This window comes from Odontesthes bonariensis, chromosome 12, assembly GCF_027942865.1.
Source record: "Odontesthes bonariensis isolate fOdoBon6 chromosome 12, fOdoBon6.hap1, whole genome shotgun sequence".
Classification (NCBI taxonomy): domain Eukaryota; kingdom Metazoa; phylum Chordata; class Actinopteri; order Atheriniformes; family Atherinopsidae; genus Odontesthes; species Odontesthes bonariensis.
The window spans coordinates 31,554,575-31,571,725 of NC_134517.1; the positions used below are offsets into that span (position 1 = coordinate 31,554,575).

General features: G+C 42.1%; 1 protein-coding gene and 1 pseudogene across 1 annotated transcript; both read left to right on the forward strand.

The window, feature by feature from the left end:
- The first annotated feature begins 11,262 nt into the window (after nt 1-11,262).
- On the forward strand, nt 11,263-11,969 carry LOC142396037 (uncharacterized; annotated as a pseudogene).
- Nucleotides 11,970-12,853: 884 nt separating this feature from the next.
- LOC142396234 (trace amine-associated receptor 13c-like) lies at nt 12,854-13,980 on the forward strand. Its single transcript, XM_075478786.1, has 2 exons — nt 12,854-13,026; nt 13,167-13,980. The coding sequence occupies exons 1-2, from the start codon at nt 12,854-12,856 to the stop codon at nt 13,978-13,980; spliced, it is 987 nt and encodes a 328-aa protein (XP_075334901.1).
- Nucleotides 13,981-17,151: the final 3,171 nt, after the last annotated feature.

The following is a 17,151-nucleotide window of genomic DNA, read 5'->3' on the forward strand; positions in this document are numbered from 1 at the left end:
GTTTAAAATATTGTTTTGAATAAACTGCAGGAAGTCCAAAATAGGATCTAAATTAAGAAACACTTGAAAAATATCCTTAATGTTACTGCATTATAGAACTTTTAAAGATCTGAAACAAACTTTAGTTTGTCTGTTTGACTGAAGGTGATGTGAATTCTGTTTGGACATGTTTGTGCTGGCTTAATGAGCACATCATTTAGGTGTGAACATTTATCTCTCCATAGATCAGTGTTTGTTAAAGGAGGTTTATTTTCACTATCGGTGTAAACCTCTGAAATGTGTCTGTATGTTGTGATCATTAGCAGCCCCACAACACAGAAACCCACACAACCACACAGAAGTCCCGTGAGGTTAAATGCACTTCTCTGTGAACAGAGTTTTGTAGCCCATTAGCTGCTCTAATTGCAGCACGCTGAACCCCTCCAGACAGGAAGTTTGTTCACACCTGCATGGATGAGTGTCACATGAAGACGTCTCCTTCTCGGAGGTGTCGCTGCAATCAAAGGTGTTAAGAAAAACATGATATGGAATAAACACATGATGCAGCTGCCACACAAACTGATGCAAGAATGACTGAGGTTTGCCTTCTTTTTCACCTGAAAAAGTTCTGAACCTTCTCAATGGACTTTTCCTATTTCATCAGTCAAATATTAATATCCACAGAGAACCATTGCATAATGCTGTAATACCCTTGAGCTGCATGCAATGTTTCAGTGTCTTAACTCATTGTTTTATTGCATGCAACTCACAGTTCTTGGTTTTGTTTAATTCCTTTTTGTCTGCAGCAGCTGTTTTTAGTGAAAAAGTCCCGAAAAGCATTACCTGTTTGCCCAAAAGCTTTAAGCAAAGCCTGGTATTTCTATGAGACCAAAAAATGGACCACTAACATACTGTGATTGCAAGTAGAAAACTCTGCTTTCACGTTAACTGTAAAAAGGTGACAGCTCAGTGGTACTTTTACAGCACTTCTGCTGCCCAAAAGACCCCCGCTCAAACGGTTATTGTGAGACGTGATAGTCAAGGAAATCTGTCGGGAGATATTTCTGTTTCTATGACCCAAAGATGTACATTTAAATGTTTTGAAAGTCAGACTGTCCAGCTGACGCATTTCCAAGGACTTCTTTAGGACTGAGCTGGCATGTATGGCTTTCAGGCCAGATTGACTCATTAGGCTCCTTGTTGCCTGAGCTGCTTTTGTGTTGTATCACTTAATAACAAACTGACCAGCAGGATCATTAAGATAATTGTACGTCTCATCATTATATAACAGAGGCAAGGGCCCACATAAAATGTAGTGATATATATCCATATTTTTAAGAAATGAAAGATGCCTGGGTTAGGGTTATCAGCTATAATCAGTTCTAACATTATAACCGCCTGCATAATATTTTGTAGATCCTCCTCATTCAGGCACAAGGTCAAGGTCACATTTATTTATAGAGCACCTTATAACAACCTAGGTTGACCAAAGTGCTTTACATAACTGAATAAAAATAAAATCCAAAAATAATAGGAGCTCTGCTGAGTCCGTGCAGGGTCAGAGAACATCTAAGGGGTTTCCTGGAGTGTAACAGCGAAGTCTTTGGAATGAGTTTGCTTCCCACAGATGCCATCAGATTGGTATCTCGTGAGTTTGCAGTTCCTAAGCAGTTTTGTACAGTAATGTATCATAAACAGGAAAACATACAGTCGCTTGGTGCTTGCTGCTGCCTGTTGGTAATAGCATGCAGATTGTGAAGCATTGCAACCTGCAAACAGCACTGGTGTACAGTGAACACACTGTCATAAGTGTGTGTTGTTGAATCAAAATGCAGAATAACAGGCTTAAGGCAGACATTAGTGCAAAATGATAAACTTTTATTTCAGAACAAAACTAAAGGCACTGCAGTGGCAGGTGCTCCTGAAAACACAAGTCCAAACAGAGAAAGGAGTTGCTGCCACCGTTATAAACTTGAAATGAGGCACTGAATGGACAACTGGGATAGAAACAAACTGGCAAAAACCAAGAAAAACCTGTGCTGTGTTCGGCATGTCCACTAACTCAATCATTCATCTACCCACTACAGTTTGTTCAGCATATAGTAGTCTCCTTTGCAAACTAATGCACCAGCTGCTGATGCATTTTGATCATTACTGCAGTTGTACTTCATAATTATGTGTGTATATTCAGTAATGTGTCATGCAAACAAACAGCAGCAGGATATGTCCACCAGAAATCCGATTGTAATGGAAAGCACGATGTTACCATTTTTGGTTTAGAACATGTTGTCAGTGGCATCTCTCTGTATAACACTGAAACACCGCTTTACAAGTGGTGTAGAGACGTAAGAAAAGCAGATGTGGTAAATGGACATTAGGGCCAGATGTGTGGGGAAAGCAAAAAAGCAAGACTAACTGAGAAAAGTTGTTTATCAAAAACACTCAGTCAATTGATCATCAGTAAGTGTGAGCACCTCTATAAAAGCAGAAGTTTTGTCACTTTGCTTGTCTGCAGCATTCAGGTGTGTGTTAACACCATGACAAGGAGGAAAAACATCAGGAATTATCTTATAGAAGCTATTTTTGCTGCCCATCAATCTGCGGAGGGTTATAAGGTCATTTCCAAAGTGTTATAAGTCCATCATTCTACAGAAAGAAAGATTATTCTCAAGGGGAAAACATTCAAGGCAGCTGTCAATCTTCCCAGGAGTGGACATCCCAGCAAGTTCACCTCAAGGTCAAAAACCCAAGAGCTACATCTCAGACTCTACAGGCCTCAGTTAGCATTTTAAAGGTTAAAGTTCATGACAGCACAATTAGAAAAAGACTGAACAAGTGTGGCTTGTTCTGAAGGGCTGCAGGAGAAAGCCTCTTCTCTCTAAAAACAACATGGCAGCACAGCTTAGGTTTGCAAAGCTGCTGCTGAACAAACCACAAGACTTCTGGAACAATGTGCTTTGGACAGACCAGACCAAAGTGGAGATGTTTGCTCATAATGCACAGAAGCACGTTTGGAGAAAGGTGGTTCAACAAGCTTTTAATTCATGGGGTGGACTTTTATTTCAAACACTGCTTATGCATTTTGTCTTGGTTTTTGTCCAATAATAATTGATGCTATTTTATTATATCTTAAAACCTTGGAGATGAAAAGATGGTGTATTTCATTTTTCACACGACTATATATTCTATGTACATATATATTTAAACAGGCACTGTAAAATGAACGTACAATAATACCGTAACTTAACAAAAGAGAGAAATGAAGGTAATTTGTCATCACTGCATTAATATTTACAGTACTTGCATCATTACTATCAAACGGTTGAGTCGCTAGTGTAGCGATAATGGCTGTAATTTCAATTTTTAGCTCTGGTTTGGCTTTTAAATGACCTGATTCTGAGCTATTTTCATCAAAGCACCCAAACACAATGGGTACAGTAACTGAATGAAAACACAGGATTACAGTAGGAGACGGGTGCCTAAAGATATAATATATAAATAAATATTTATTACAGAGGTTTGTTGAAAATAAAAGAAAGTTAAACTTGTGTGAATGTTTTACTCACACTAACATGCCAACAGAAACTTGCTTTTAAATGAGTGCCATTGCTTTTCTGCCTTATAATCAGTTCACCATATGTTTAGTGTTGATGACATTTGTGCTCTTGTTCTTGCAGAGCCCAGTTAGCGACAAAGTAAGTTAGTGTAAGACAATTTGTTCATGTGGGCCACATATATTATTACTTTTCAAGACTGTGACCTCTAGTGGCCACAGGAGGAACTGCATGTGATTTATTAAAGTGGAGTCTTTAGGAGAAGTTTTTTTTTTTAATCCTAACCGTGATGGTTTTCATTTTAGTATGTTTTGGTGTTATGTTACTAACTGAATGTAACTCAGAAGTAGAGCATGTTGTCCTTGAACACGTATCCCTCGGTTGAAAATGATTACTATGCACAGCAATTTTGTGGCTTGTTGCAGGAAACATTTGATTTAACTGGTATTGGCTGTCGACTATGAGGTTTAATTTCCTCGAAACAGTGTTGATGCTCCTTTTTTGTCTTTGGTCCTGAGAAGTCTGGCAAAAGATAATGTGAATAGGTGTATGCTTACATCAGCTACCTTTAGTTGGTGTCTTGAGTTAGAATGTCAGGTTCACCCCTTTATTATTGATCCGAGGATACAGCAGCAGTTATTGAATCAATACACATAGTCAGTGTTTTATTTTATGCGTCTTTTGAAATACTAGATTAGATTAGACTTTCAGTCAAATATGTTTAAAATATTGTTTTGAATAAACCACAGGAAGTCACAAATAGGATCTAAATTAAGAAGCACTTGAAAAACATCCTTATTATATACTATAATATAATATATATATAATATATATATATATTGTATATATACAGTATTATAAAACTTTTAAAGATGTCAGAGTGAACCTCTGAAATGTGTCTGTATTTTGTGATCATTAGCAGCCCCATTACACAGAAACCCACACAACCACACAGAAGTCCCGTGAGGTTAAATGCACTTCTCTGTGAACAGAGTTTTGTAGCCCATTAGCTGCTCTAATTGCAGCACGCTGAACCCCTCCAGACAGGAAGTTTGTTCACACCTGCATGGATGAGTGTCACATGAAGACGTCTCCTTCTCGGAGGTGTCGCTGCAATCAAAGGTGTTAAGAAAAACATGATATGGAATAAACACATGATGCAGCTGCCACACAAACTGATGCAAGAATGACTGAAGTTTGCCTTCTTTTTCACCTGAAAAAGTTCTGAACCTTTTCAATGGACTTTTCCTATTTCATCAGTCAAATATTAATATCCACAGAGAACCATTGCATAATGCTGTAATACCCTTGAGCTGCATGCAATGTTTCAGTGTCTTAACACATTGTTTTATTGCATGCAACTCACAGTTCTTGGTTTTGTTTAATTCCTTTTTGTCTGCAGCAGCTGTTTTTAGTGAAAAAGTCCCGAAAAGCATTACCTGTTTGCCCAAAAGCTTTAAGCAAAGCCTGGTATTTCTATGAGACCAAAAAATGGACCACTAACATACTGTGATTGCAAGTAGAAAACTCTGCTTTCAGGTAAACTGTAAAAAGGTGACAGCTCAGTGGTACTTTTACAGCACTTCTGCTTCCCAAAAGACCCCCGCTCAAACGGTTATTGTGAGACGTGATAGTCAAGGAAATCTGTCAGGAGATATTTCTGTTTCTATTACCCAAAGATGTACATTTAAATGTTTTGAAAGTCAGACTGTCCAGCTGACGCATTTCCAAGGACTTCTTTAGGACTGAGCTGGCATGTATGGCTTTCAGGCCGGATCGACTCCTTAGGCTCCTTGTTGCCTGAGCTGTTTTTGTGTTGTATCACTTAATAACAAACTGACCAGCAGGATCATTAAGATAATTGTACGTCTCATCATAATATAACAGAGACAAGGGCCCACATAAAATGTAGTGATATATATCCATCTTTTTAAGAAATTAAAGATGACTGACTCAGCTTTTTTGTCATTTCATACAGCTTTCTCTTTCGGAAATTTGTGCCAGTATGGATTGCAATGTTGCTATGGCTAGCAGTGAAGTGGGCCTTCTTTCTATGTCTCTGCTACAGCAATCAGCTATAACATTATAACCACCTGCATAATATGTTGTTGATCCTCCTCATTCAGGCATAAGAGCTCTGACCAGTCAGTGCAGGGTCAGAGAACATCTAAGGGGTTTCCTTGAGTGTAACGGATAGGTCTTTGGAATGAGCTTGGTTCCCACTGATGCCATCAGATTGGTATCTTGTGAGTTTGCAATTGCAGTTGTTGCTGTAACACTGGATTATTTGACTTATTTGCCAATGAAGAGCTATTTAAAGAACTTACAATTTTCTCTGTCTTGACTCAAATAAACCTCTATTGATTCTGATCTCATCTCTCGCTTGGCGGGAGGGATTTTCAATAAAGAATTGGGTTAATTAAGCAAATGATTTTCTAAATACAATGAGAGGTAAATACAAGGCACATGTTTCATCCGCCAATACTTTGACCCCAACACTGAAGAAGCACATTGGGGGCAGGTCGACCAACCACACCATTAAAATATTGAGACAAAGGTGTTAAGATCCAGAGCCATTCTAACATTTAAACTCGACAGAGACCAATAAATGACTGAGCAGCAACAAGTAAATAAAACAAAAATGACATTTTTTATTTGTATTGCACTTATTTAACAATATATTTTAACAATCCCAAAGGAGATTTCAGGATGGGGAGTCACATCCACCAGAGTATGGTCATAAATGGGGAAGGGGTTGAGGTTGTGGGGAATTACAAATACCTGGGAACAATAATAGATGACAAATTAACATGGGCTTGGAATACCGATGCCATCTATAAAAAGGGGCTGCAAAGGCTTTATTTTATGCGAAAGCTAAGGAATTTCAGAGTCGAAAGAGACATGATGCGTCTTTTTTACCATTCTTTTGTTGAGAGCATTTTATGTTTCTGCTCTGTGGCCTGGTATTTTTCTCTGTCAGTAGCAAATAAAAACAAGCTTCACAAGATAATTAATATGGCCAGCAAGATTGCCTGACAGCCATTTAACAGCATGGCCATGACTGTTGAAGCAAGGGTGGTAAAGAAGGCACATACTATCTGTGATGATGTGTCACACCCCTTACATCAGAAATATGAGGTGTTGCCTTCAGGCAGGACGTTCAGGCTGCCTTTATTCCAGACAAACAGAGCCCGTAGATCATTTATACCCACCAGTACATCCCTGTTAAATAAGGGACTGTGAAATTGTACCTTGACAACCCATTGCACTTGGTCTCTGAATAACTGCACTTTACAATTGTATTCTATTTAAAAATATGAGGGGTTTGTTCTTTGTTCTATGTCATCCTGTCTTTTTTGTCCTGGGGTGGGGGTGGGGTGCTTGCTTATTGTGTATTTTTGTTTTTTGTAATTGTATCAGACGCACTGTCAATGGCACAGAACACTTTTCTGCAAAGACAAATAAATAATCTATCTATCTAAAGTGCTATAAAAGATATTTCAGCACTAAGCTTTCTTAAAAAGGTGAGTTTTTAGGTCTTGTTTAAAAGCCTCTGCAGTCTGTGGGGCCCTCAGGTGGTCGGGAGGGTGTTCCACAGCCTCGGAGCTGCAGAGGAAAAGGCCCGATCATAGTGCGGAGCTTGGTTCTGGGGGCTTGGAGGGTGCTCTTGGTTGCAGAACGGAGGGTGCATGAGGAGGTCTGGAGGGTGACAAGTTATTTTAGGTATTGGGGGGTTAGATGAGTGAGGAGGGAGATCTTGTACTCAATTCTGAGTGGGACGGGCAGCCAGTGTAAAGATTTCAGACCATTTCAGGTGGTGTGGTCTTATTTGCGGACCCTTAAGAGGATCCTGGCAGCGCTGAGCATGAGCTCAATGTTTTTCTCATTTTCCTGATGTTTTAATGTTTTCTGCATTCACAATCACTGTTTCAAGTATTTTAAACATTTATTGATATTGTCAGTTGTATTGATAAAGTCAAGTGGAGTTATAGATCTTGCTCAAAACTGCTTTTATAGAAACTGGTGGTAATGTTGATGGTTATGCCAACTGCAATAACACTGTGTATACTGACATTAAATTCTTATTGTTTATGATAGTTTTGATAAGTCTTGTGGCTTTCCCTGGAATTGTATCAACTGTTCTGGAGGGAAAAGGATCACAATGAATTCTAAATTACCAACATACCAAAGAGGGAAGTATGGTGTGGGAAGCACTGTCGCATCACAGTAATGGGGTTCCTTGTTGAATTCCAGCTGAGGCCGTTTTGATCGTCGAGGGGGTTAGAGCAATGACAGGGGCTGCTAAACAGCTGAAGTCTTTCATGAAGATCCGGCGAATCTCAAAAGAAATTACAGTTCCTTTCTGTTAGTTAGGAATGGCCAGTCCAACGTCCAACATGGCTGTAACCTCAACCAGATCCATCCTGAGCCCCTCCTGAGCTATGATAAGCCCCATAAAGGATATACAAGAACCATGAAATTCACTTTTCAGATTTAATGTATAGTTTGTTCTCTAGAAGCCTTTGAAGACCAGGTGGACATGTTGTTTATGCTCAGCAAGAGAAAATCAGGATATCATCCAGAGAGACCACCACAAACCTGGAGGACATCATTAAAGGGGATAGAGAATCAAAATCGTCTTTTTCACGTTTTTGGTGTTAGTTCTGAGTCTCCCCGCTGTGGGGAGTACACACGAAGTGCCAGCAAGTGTCAGAACCTCTGTTTCAAGTACTCCCCCTTTTTTGAATATCCCCCAGAAAAAGTGCCAATCCGTGTTTGTGAAAAAGTGACGTCACTTTTTCAGCAATCCCCCCACCACCCACCCAAATCCACAGCCCCCCCCCGTTTCAGACACGCCCCTTCGGCGAGAAACAGGAAATGGTGAGCCTTCCAAGGCTGTGAAAGCGGACTATGATCGTTACATATTCTTCCCCCGGAAAGCAATGTTCGCGATCAATGGCTTTTATTTATTTTTAACAGCATCCCCAGTACATACAACCGCCGACTTTTCCGTTGTGCTGCGCATTTCACGGAGTACAGTTTCACAAAGCTTGCACGATTCCGAGGAGGCTTCAGTCAGAATTTTGCTCAGTAGAGGGTCAGTGCCGACAGGGACAGACAGACTGCAGCGAGCTGTGCGCTCCGCTGAGAAGGTGATCGGCTGCACGTCTCCAGGACTATGGGGCGAGCAGGTCGGATCACAGCTGACCCTTCTCTATTTGCACCACTCCCCTCGGGCAGGAGGCTTCGGTCCATTCGGACCAGAACCTCCCGTCACAAAAACAGTTTTTTCCCCCTTGCAGTTGGACTTATGAACACTTCATAATCACCTCATAACCTGCCCCAGTCACTTTACCATCATTAAAATTGCACTAATGAAGCTGCACTGTTGTTGCTCTGTATATTGGATTCTGTGTATTGTTGTACAAGCTTGTACATTTTATATTCATATATTTTCATTCTTTATTTTTTATTATTATATCCTATGTTACATGTTTGCACCTTACGCCGCAGCAAATTCCTAGTTAGTGAACACTGTTCACTAACAATGGCAATAAAACGAATTCTGATTCTGATGAGCTTTCTTTTCAGTCAGTGTATTAGGCTGCGGCTACACGAAAACGTTTTTCACTGTAAACGATACTTTTTCTTATCGTTTCGCTGTCGCGGCCACACGGAGCCGGCGTTCCCACTACCCCAAAACGATAGTTTTTGAAAACGGGTTCCAGAGTGGGAAAGTTTGAAAACGGCCTCGTTTCGTTTCCATTGTTACAGCTAAAACGTTTTTGCGTCAGTCACATGTTGACGCTGTGAGCCAATTTTAACACTTCTCTATTGTCTCACAGCGTGGCGTGACACAGTGGCGTGTGTACTGCATCGTTTCATCGTTTTCGTCTGGACCAGCAGCGCGTTTCCGTGTGGTCGCAAGAATTTTCGTACCCGTTTTAAAAAAAAACCTCGTTTCGTTTTCGTGTAGCCGTAGCCTTACTCTATAGCTCTGTTTGCAGTGAGAGCAAGGGCAGCCAATCAAGCAACGGCAACCGAATAGCGCCAACACCTACCTGCATTTCATAATGAGGTTGCCAGATAAGCTCTGAAACGACGCCAATAAGGGCAAACGACGCAGTCTAAACCCAGCATAGTAACATAGCTGTTTCAGAGAGCCTTTTAGGGAGGTTCTGAGCCATTACAGACCCAACCAAGTTTTTTTGGGCTACATATCACATCAAAGAACAAGGATTAATGCCCCATTCAACCTTTCTCTATCACCTTTAACAAGGGATTGAAAGACTGCAGAAGTTTACCCTAGTTAAGTAAAAGAAGTTTCCCCACTCGTAGCAAACAAGGTGATAGGCATTATGAAAATTGAGTTTTCAAATGACGGAGGCACCACGAGGGAGGTTAATGCCCGACCAGGTAATTATTTTTAAGGTTGATGTTGTTGAGAGCACAGAAATCAATACAGGGCCTAAGGCTACGGCTACACAAAAATGTTTTTCACTGTAAACGATACTTTTTCTTATCGTTTCGCTGTCGCGGCCACACAGAGCCGGCGTTCCCACTACCCCAAAACGATAGTTTTTGAAAACGGATTCCAGAGTCGGAAGATTTGAAAACGGCGTCGTTTCGTTTCCATTGTTACAGCGAAAACGAATTTGTTTACATCTGCGTCACAGCCACATGGCCAACGCCAGTGATGTATACACATACGTCAGTGACCAGAACAAAAAGCGGCTTCTATTCAAAATCCGGAAGAAGCAGACAACACAACAAGGACAGACAGGGATCATCATTAGCCTCATGCTAACTACAGCGGCGTTGTTGAAGGAACAATGTGAGCTTCGCACTGGTAGAAGTAGGGGCGTACACGCATGCGCATTGCTTCTTCTATTGTTCTGGTGTAACCGGTGGGGGTGGCTTTCAGCGCACCTAGAGGTGTTTCGTGTGTACTGCATCGTTTTCAGCAAGCGTTGCGTTTCCATCTGGACAGAGAAGCTCCCCTGTGTGGTCAAAATCGTTTCCTTACCCGTTTTCAAAAAAACCCTCGTTTCGTTTTCGTGTAGCTGTAGCCTAAGTATGTCATCCTTCTTGCTCACAGAGAAGAATCCAACTCTCACAGGTGAGGAAGAGGGGCGAATAATGCCGGATGTCAGGGACTCCTTGATATATTTTTTCATGGCCTCTTGCTCAGGAAGGGGCAGATTGTACAAACGGCTTTTAGAAAAGGGGGGTACCAGGTTGGAGATCAATTGCACAGGCATATGGATGGTGGGGTGGCAGGGACAGGGCCTGATGTTTACTGAAAACAGAGGCTAAATCATAATAACACTCAGATAGACAGATAAGACGGTTATTCTCCTCTTTCCACAGTCGATGTGTGGGGAATGCTTCACAAGCCAAGTATTCCCAAAACCAGGAGAGTAAGAGGACACTCAACGACGTGTAAATGGATGCATTCACTATGATTACCAGAGATAAGATTTATGGGGCAGTAATACATGTAACCCTGACGAGGAGTTTCCCATTTAAAGCGTTAGCATACAAAGGTGAACTCGAGGGTTCCAGAAGCAAGCCCAACTGTTTAAATAAAATGCTCTCATCTGCCCCAAAATCAATTAGCACTGAGTGGGACAAGGACTGCAAGTGTTGATTTATTGTAGAGATTCAGAGAACAGGGCCTGAGACAAGTGGAATTAAATGAATGTCTGCCAGGCACGCAGCGGGGTGAATGTCGATACACCACCTTAAGCTCAACCTGGACAAGACTGAGCTGGTGTTTCTCCTGGAGAAGGGATGCCCGTTCCGAGATCTGGTTATCACCATGGATGACTCCGTGGTGACGTCAACTCGGACCGCGAAGAATCTGGATGACCAACTGTTGTTCTCGCCAAACATCACATCAGTGACCCGTTCCTGCCGATTCCTCCTCTAGAACATCCGGAGGATTCGCTCCTTCCTCTCCGACAAGGCAGTGCAGGTGCTCATTCAGGCTCTTGTCATCTCCCGCCTGGACTTCTGCCATCAGACCTCTGGAGCTTGTTCAGAAAGCTGCTGCTCGTCTGGTGTTCAACCTCCCCAAGTTCTCCCCTTCTCCGCTCTCTACACTGGCTCCCTGTAGCTGCTCGCATCCAGTTTCAGACTCTGGTGCTAGCCTGCAGGGCAGTGGAAGGAACAGCTCCTTCATACCTTCAGGCTATGGTCAAGCCCTACACCACCGCCCGACCAATTCGCTCTGCGGCCTCCAGGCGCCTGGCTGCCCCCTCACTCAGCCGTCCCTGCGCACGATCGATACGGTCACGGCTTTTCTCTGTTCTAGCACCCCAGTGGTGGAACGATCTCCCGACTGATGTCAGGACAGCTGAGTCGCTGCCCATCTTTCGGCGCAGGCTGAAAACCCATCTCTTCAGGAAACACTACCCAGATCCGCCCTCTTAGGACATCACCTGCTTCGTCCTAGCTCCTTACGCACTTATTTGTTTTCTGAATTGTCTTTGTTTTCTAAATTGTCTTCCCATTTGTCCAGGTACCTAACTTACTGCACTTACTCTTATGCTCTTAGCTGTTTGGTTTTGGAAGGAAATGCACTTATGATTTCTTGTGACCTGAAGTTCTTTTGCCTACCGATGTTGAACACACTTATTGTAAGTCGCTTTGGATAAAAGCGTCTGCAAAATGACCGTAATGTAATGTAATATAATGTAATGTAATGAATATGAGCAAACAGATAGGGCATCTGAGCCCACACTTTGTGAGTGTGGATGAGAGTGACCTGCACTGCTTAAGAGGCTCAATACTGATGGGCTCAACTAGTTTGACTCAGCTGTTGGACACTTGGAAAATATGCTGATGGTCTTCATTTCTACATAAGAACAGGTTGTATTTCACCTTAAATAGATTTTTTGAAAATGGGGAAATAAGAAGATCTCCTTTACACACTGGTGTCCACTTCGCTTTTTAGTCTTACATGATTAAAAGTATTGATTACATCTCTTCATTTTCTTGGTGTCCACCTTTTTACTGATATGTGATGAAAAGTATGAGCATTATGTTAATATCAGATGTGAAAGTCAATAACTGGTGGGACTTAAGAGTTGACATGGTTACCATGGTTGGTATGGTATAGGTGGTTGATAAAGAAATACATATGACTTTCAGGGGGTGAAGGGGAACATTTGGAGAGCAAGACGTGTGTACAGTGAAGGAGGGGGTGTGAACAATGTTCTATGGAGATCTATGGACGAGAGAGGAGTGTTCACATAAAAAAACATAAATCAGCTGTTGACTCTGGTCAGAGAGCATAGAGTTGCAGCGGTCTGACGATGGAAATCCAGGACAAGGTTGAACTCTGCTTTCCGCAACTCCTCAACGACTCCTGCAGAAGTCCGACACTTCACTGGTCTGAGGCTGTGCTTCTGAACATCGTGCTGTCCTTCATCTCCTTCATAACAGTAGTTCTCAACCTGCTTGTGATCATCTCAGTCTCCCACTTCAGGCACAAATTAACCGCTCAGCAGAACTTTAAATTGCAGAAATATAAAATGTTATTTTTTCATTATGTGATTATGTACATTTTTCATTGTGGATATTTTGACATAATTTATGGGTCATAATTGCTTTTCTGTCTCCTTTCAGGCAGCTCCACACACCCACTAACATCCTCCTCCTCTCTCTGGCTGTCTCAGACTTTCTTGTGGGTCTCCTGTTAATGCCAGGTGAAATCTTTAGAAACACAGCCTGCTGGATTCTTGGGGATATTATGTGTGCCCTGTACTGTTATCTGGTTTGTCACATTGTTTTTGCGTCAATCGGAGGCATTGTTCTTATATCAGTTGACCGCTATGTGGCCATCTGTCACCCTCTGCATTACTCCACCAGAATCACTTTGGCAGGAGTCAAACGCTGTGTCTGTCTGTGTTGGCTTGGTGCTGCTTTTTACAGCATTATCTATGTAAGGGATGTACTGATTCAACCCAGCAGGAGTAATTCCTGCATTGGAGAATGTAAATTTTTCATCAGCTATATTACAGGAACTGTTGATCTCGTTTTGACCTTCATATTTCCAGTTACTGTCATTGTAGTTCTGTATATGAGAATATTTGTGGTGGCTGTGTCTCAGGCTCGTGCCATGCGCTCTCACATCACAGTTGTTGTTCTCCATCATAAAGGGAGATCATCAAAGAAATCTGAGCTGAAAGCAGCCAGGACACTTGGGGTTCTTGTAGTTGTGTATCTTTTATGTTTCTGCCCATTTTATAGTTATTCACTCCTTTATGTTAATGTGATCAGTACTACATATGCATCTTTTTTGATCTTTCTGTTTTATTTTAACTCCTGTCTAAACCCTTTGATCTATGCTCTTTTTTACCCCTGGTTCAGAAAAGCCATTAAACTCACTGTCACTCTGCAGATACTGCGGCCTGGCTCCTGTGAGACCAACATACTGTAGAGAGGCTTTGGAGCTGTTATCTTGAGAGAAACAAACATCTGATAAATGGAAACAAAGTCAAATTTAAACAGGGTCTTGAACTTGATGAGAAAATAATCATATAATTGATGACTCTACCAATATGTGGGAGGGATTTGATAAATGCTTATATAATTGTTGGGAATTTATTAATGATTGAATAAGTCAAGTCAAAGTCAAAGTCAAAGTTGCTTTATCATCAATTCCTTCACATGCCGAAACATACAAGGGAATCGAGAGGACGTTTCACACACTCCCACGGTGACATATAAAGTGCACAGGCACAACAGATAGGACAGGATATATCGATACAAAGTAAACATTCAGGGCACACAGATATATACTAAGCTAAAACTAGAAGAGCCAATAAAAATGTATATAAAAAACAAATATGCAGTGTGGTTGGTATGTACAATATAAGTTATGTACAAGTTATAGTAGTGCAAACCGGCAGTATGGAACATAATAAAGTGATAAAAAAGTTATAGTAGTGCAAACCGGCAGTATGGAACATAATAACAGCGATTAAAGGTGATAAAAGTGCAGAAGACACTTTGTTGCAGAGTCCTGAGTGTTTTTGTGTGCGTATCTGGGGGGGGGGGCTGAGCTGTGTGTGTGTGGGAGGGGTTCAGCTTCCAGTCAGTCTGGAGGATCTGGCTGGGGGGAGTGATGGGAGAGAGTTCAGTTTCCTGACAGCTTCATGTATGAAGCTGTTCCTGAGTCTGGCAGTGCGGCAACGGAGGCTTCTGTATCTTCTTCCAGAGGGAAGGAGGCTGAACAGTCCGTGTGCAGGGTGACTGGTGTCGTTCGCAATAGAGATTGCTTTCCGGGTGAGGCGGGTGGTGTATGTGTCTTGCAGGGAGGGGAGTGGGAGTGGGGCACCAATGATCTTTCCCGCTGTGCTCACAATGCGTTGCAGTGTTTTCATGCTGTATGCAGTGCAGCTACCGCCCCACACAGTGATGCTGCTGGTCAGGATGCTTTCAATGGTTCCCCGGTAGAAAGTGTTCAGAATTGGTGTGGGAATTTTTGCTCTCTTGAGTTTGCGGAGGAAGTAGAGGCGCCGCTGGGCTTTCTTCGCCAGTGATGCAGAGTTGGTGGCCCAGGAGAGGTCCTCACTGATGTACACCCCCAGGAATTTGGTGCTGCTAACTCGCTCCACAGCAGCACCATCGATGGTCAGTGGCAGGTGTGACTTTTCCTGAAATCAACCACAATCTCCTTTGTTTTGCTGACATTCAGCAGGAGATTGTTGTCTCTGCACCACGTGGTCAGAAGGTCGACCTCCTTCCTGTAGTGGGTCTCATTGTTCTTGGTGATGAGACCCACCAGAGTGGTGTCATCCGCAAACTTCACCATGTGACTGGTGCTGTAGGTTGGTGTGCAGTCGTGAGTCAGCAGGGTGAAGAGCAGGGGACTGAGCACACAGCCTTGCGGGGCTCCTGTGCTGAGTGTGATGCTACTTGAGGTGTTGTTGCCGACACGTACTGCTTGTGGTCTGTCACTGAGGCTACGGCTACACGGAAACGTTTTTCACTGTAACCGATACTTTTGCTTATTGTTTGGCTGGCAGACAAGTTATAACAGAATAGGCAGAAAACACAGCAGAAGCAACACCAAACGGGGAGCTTTAGCATTCAGCAAGCAATGCTCCTGATTGAACAAGAGCTAACCGCAGAAGCCACTAGCTCTGCAAGCATCAAATTAGATAGTGGCAGAAACTAGACCAACCAGGAGCTAGCAGAGCAAATTCTCGGCAGATAGCAGACAAAAGGATAACTGAGAAGGTGGTGGGAAAGCTTAGCAGATTTGAAGAACACCGTGACCTTGAACGAGAAAGAAGAGGTAGAATCACAAACTGAGCAATTTTGGAAGCATTTTATGGGGGCTTTTACCCTGGAAAAAACTTTGAAAGGAAGCTTTCAGAGGACTTAAAACTGCTGGAGCGTTGGACACGAAGCATCTAGATGGGCCCAAGTTTCAAAATAATTGCTTAACAATGTTCAACATCAACTCTTTTATTTGGTTCCATGGTAATTTCCTTAAAAGTAAAATAAAGATTTCTTTAGTGCAAAGTTACAACATTGTCTTCATCCATCTTCTTTAGGCTTTATTGTAAAAATGCTAAGTGTGCTACAGACGAATGTCAGCATGTAATGAGATATTGTTAAAGACTAGCTTTGTTTATACAATCCCTTTCTGAAAAATTTTACAAAGTCATATTACACAACCAGACAAGGCAAATAAAATGAGAACAAATCAAAGGACTGGTTGGTTAACTGCTTGGACTGTTCAGGAGCCCCTGAAGCTGAAGCTGAAGTGCAATGGAGAATGTTGCACAAGCTGCTCAACAGACAATACTGCAAAGCAGATGAGGTCTTATTAAACAATGGAGTCTTTAGTCAGGGGGGACTGGCTATCTGGAGTGTGGGTTTGAAAACTGCTCTGAAAACCAGCTTCACTCGTGGTTACATGAGTCATTGCTCAGCAGCCAACCATTCCTAGGAAAAATGTTGTGACAGAGAACAGGAAAACAAACAGGAGACAACAGCCTCTTTCACATATCCCTTTTTGAGCCGGGTCTGATGCGTCTTTGTTGTGCATCATGTCATGTGCGAAGGTAAAGGCAGAAAGGGGGATGGAAGTTGATGCATTTTCCTCCTCTCTCTGGCTGTCTCAGACAGTTCTCTTATTGTTGCTGGGAGAAATCTTCAGAAAAACTACCTGTTGGGGGGATATGATGTCGACACTTTTTATAGTTACCTGATTACTCATATAGTGTCTGCTTCACTTGGAAATATTGTTCTTATATCAACAGCCCACTGTTATAACCGTGGAAGGTTAATAATGGGCGCACTCTTTGAACGGTGAACAGACTTTACTTAACCCATTGACGCCGGATGTTGCGTAGCGCAACATTGCCCCTAGCGCCGGTTGTTGCATAACGCAACATTGTCCCTAACGCCGGTAGCTGCATAACGCAACATTGTTTATTTATCATTATTTTCAAGACGCATGCAGCATGTAATGCACAATAATTGGTTCAAATACATATGAGGTGGGTGTTTTCGATTTTTTAAGACCATGTGACCAAAAATATGTTATGTGATTTGTCGACAATAACACGTCAAACAATGTCATAGCCTGTTCTGC

Bases quoted from the DNA above. Each gene is read 5' to 3' on its own strand.
- LOC142396234 (XM_075478786.1), top strand. From the start codon at position 12,854: ATGGAAATCCAGGACAAGGTTGAACTCTGCTTTCCGCAACTCCTCAAC. The intron at 13,027-13,166 runs GCACAAATTAAC...GTCTCCTTTCAG, and splicing joins ATCTCAGTCTCCCACTTCAG to GCAGCTCCACACACCCACTA.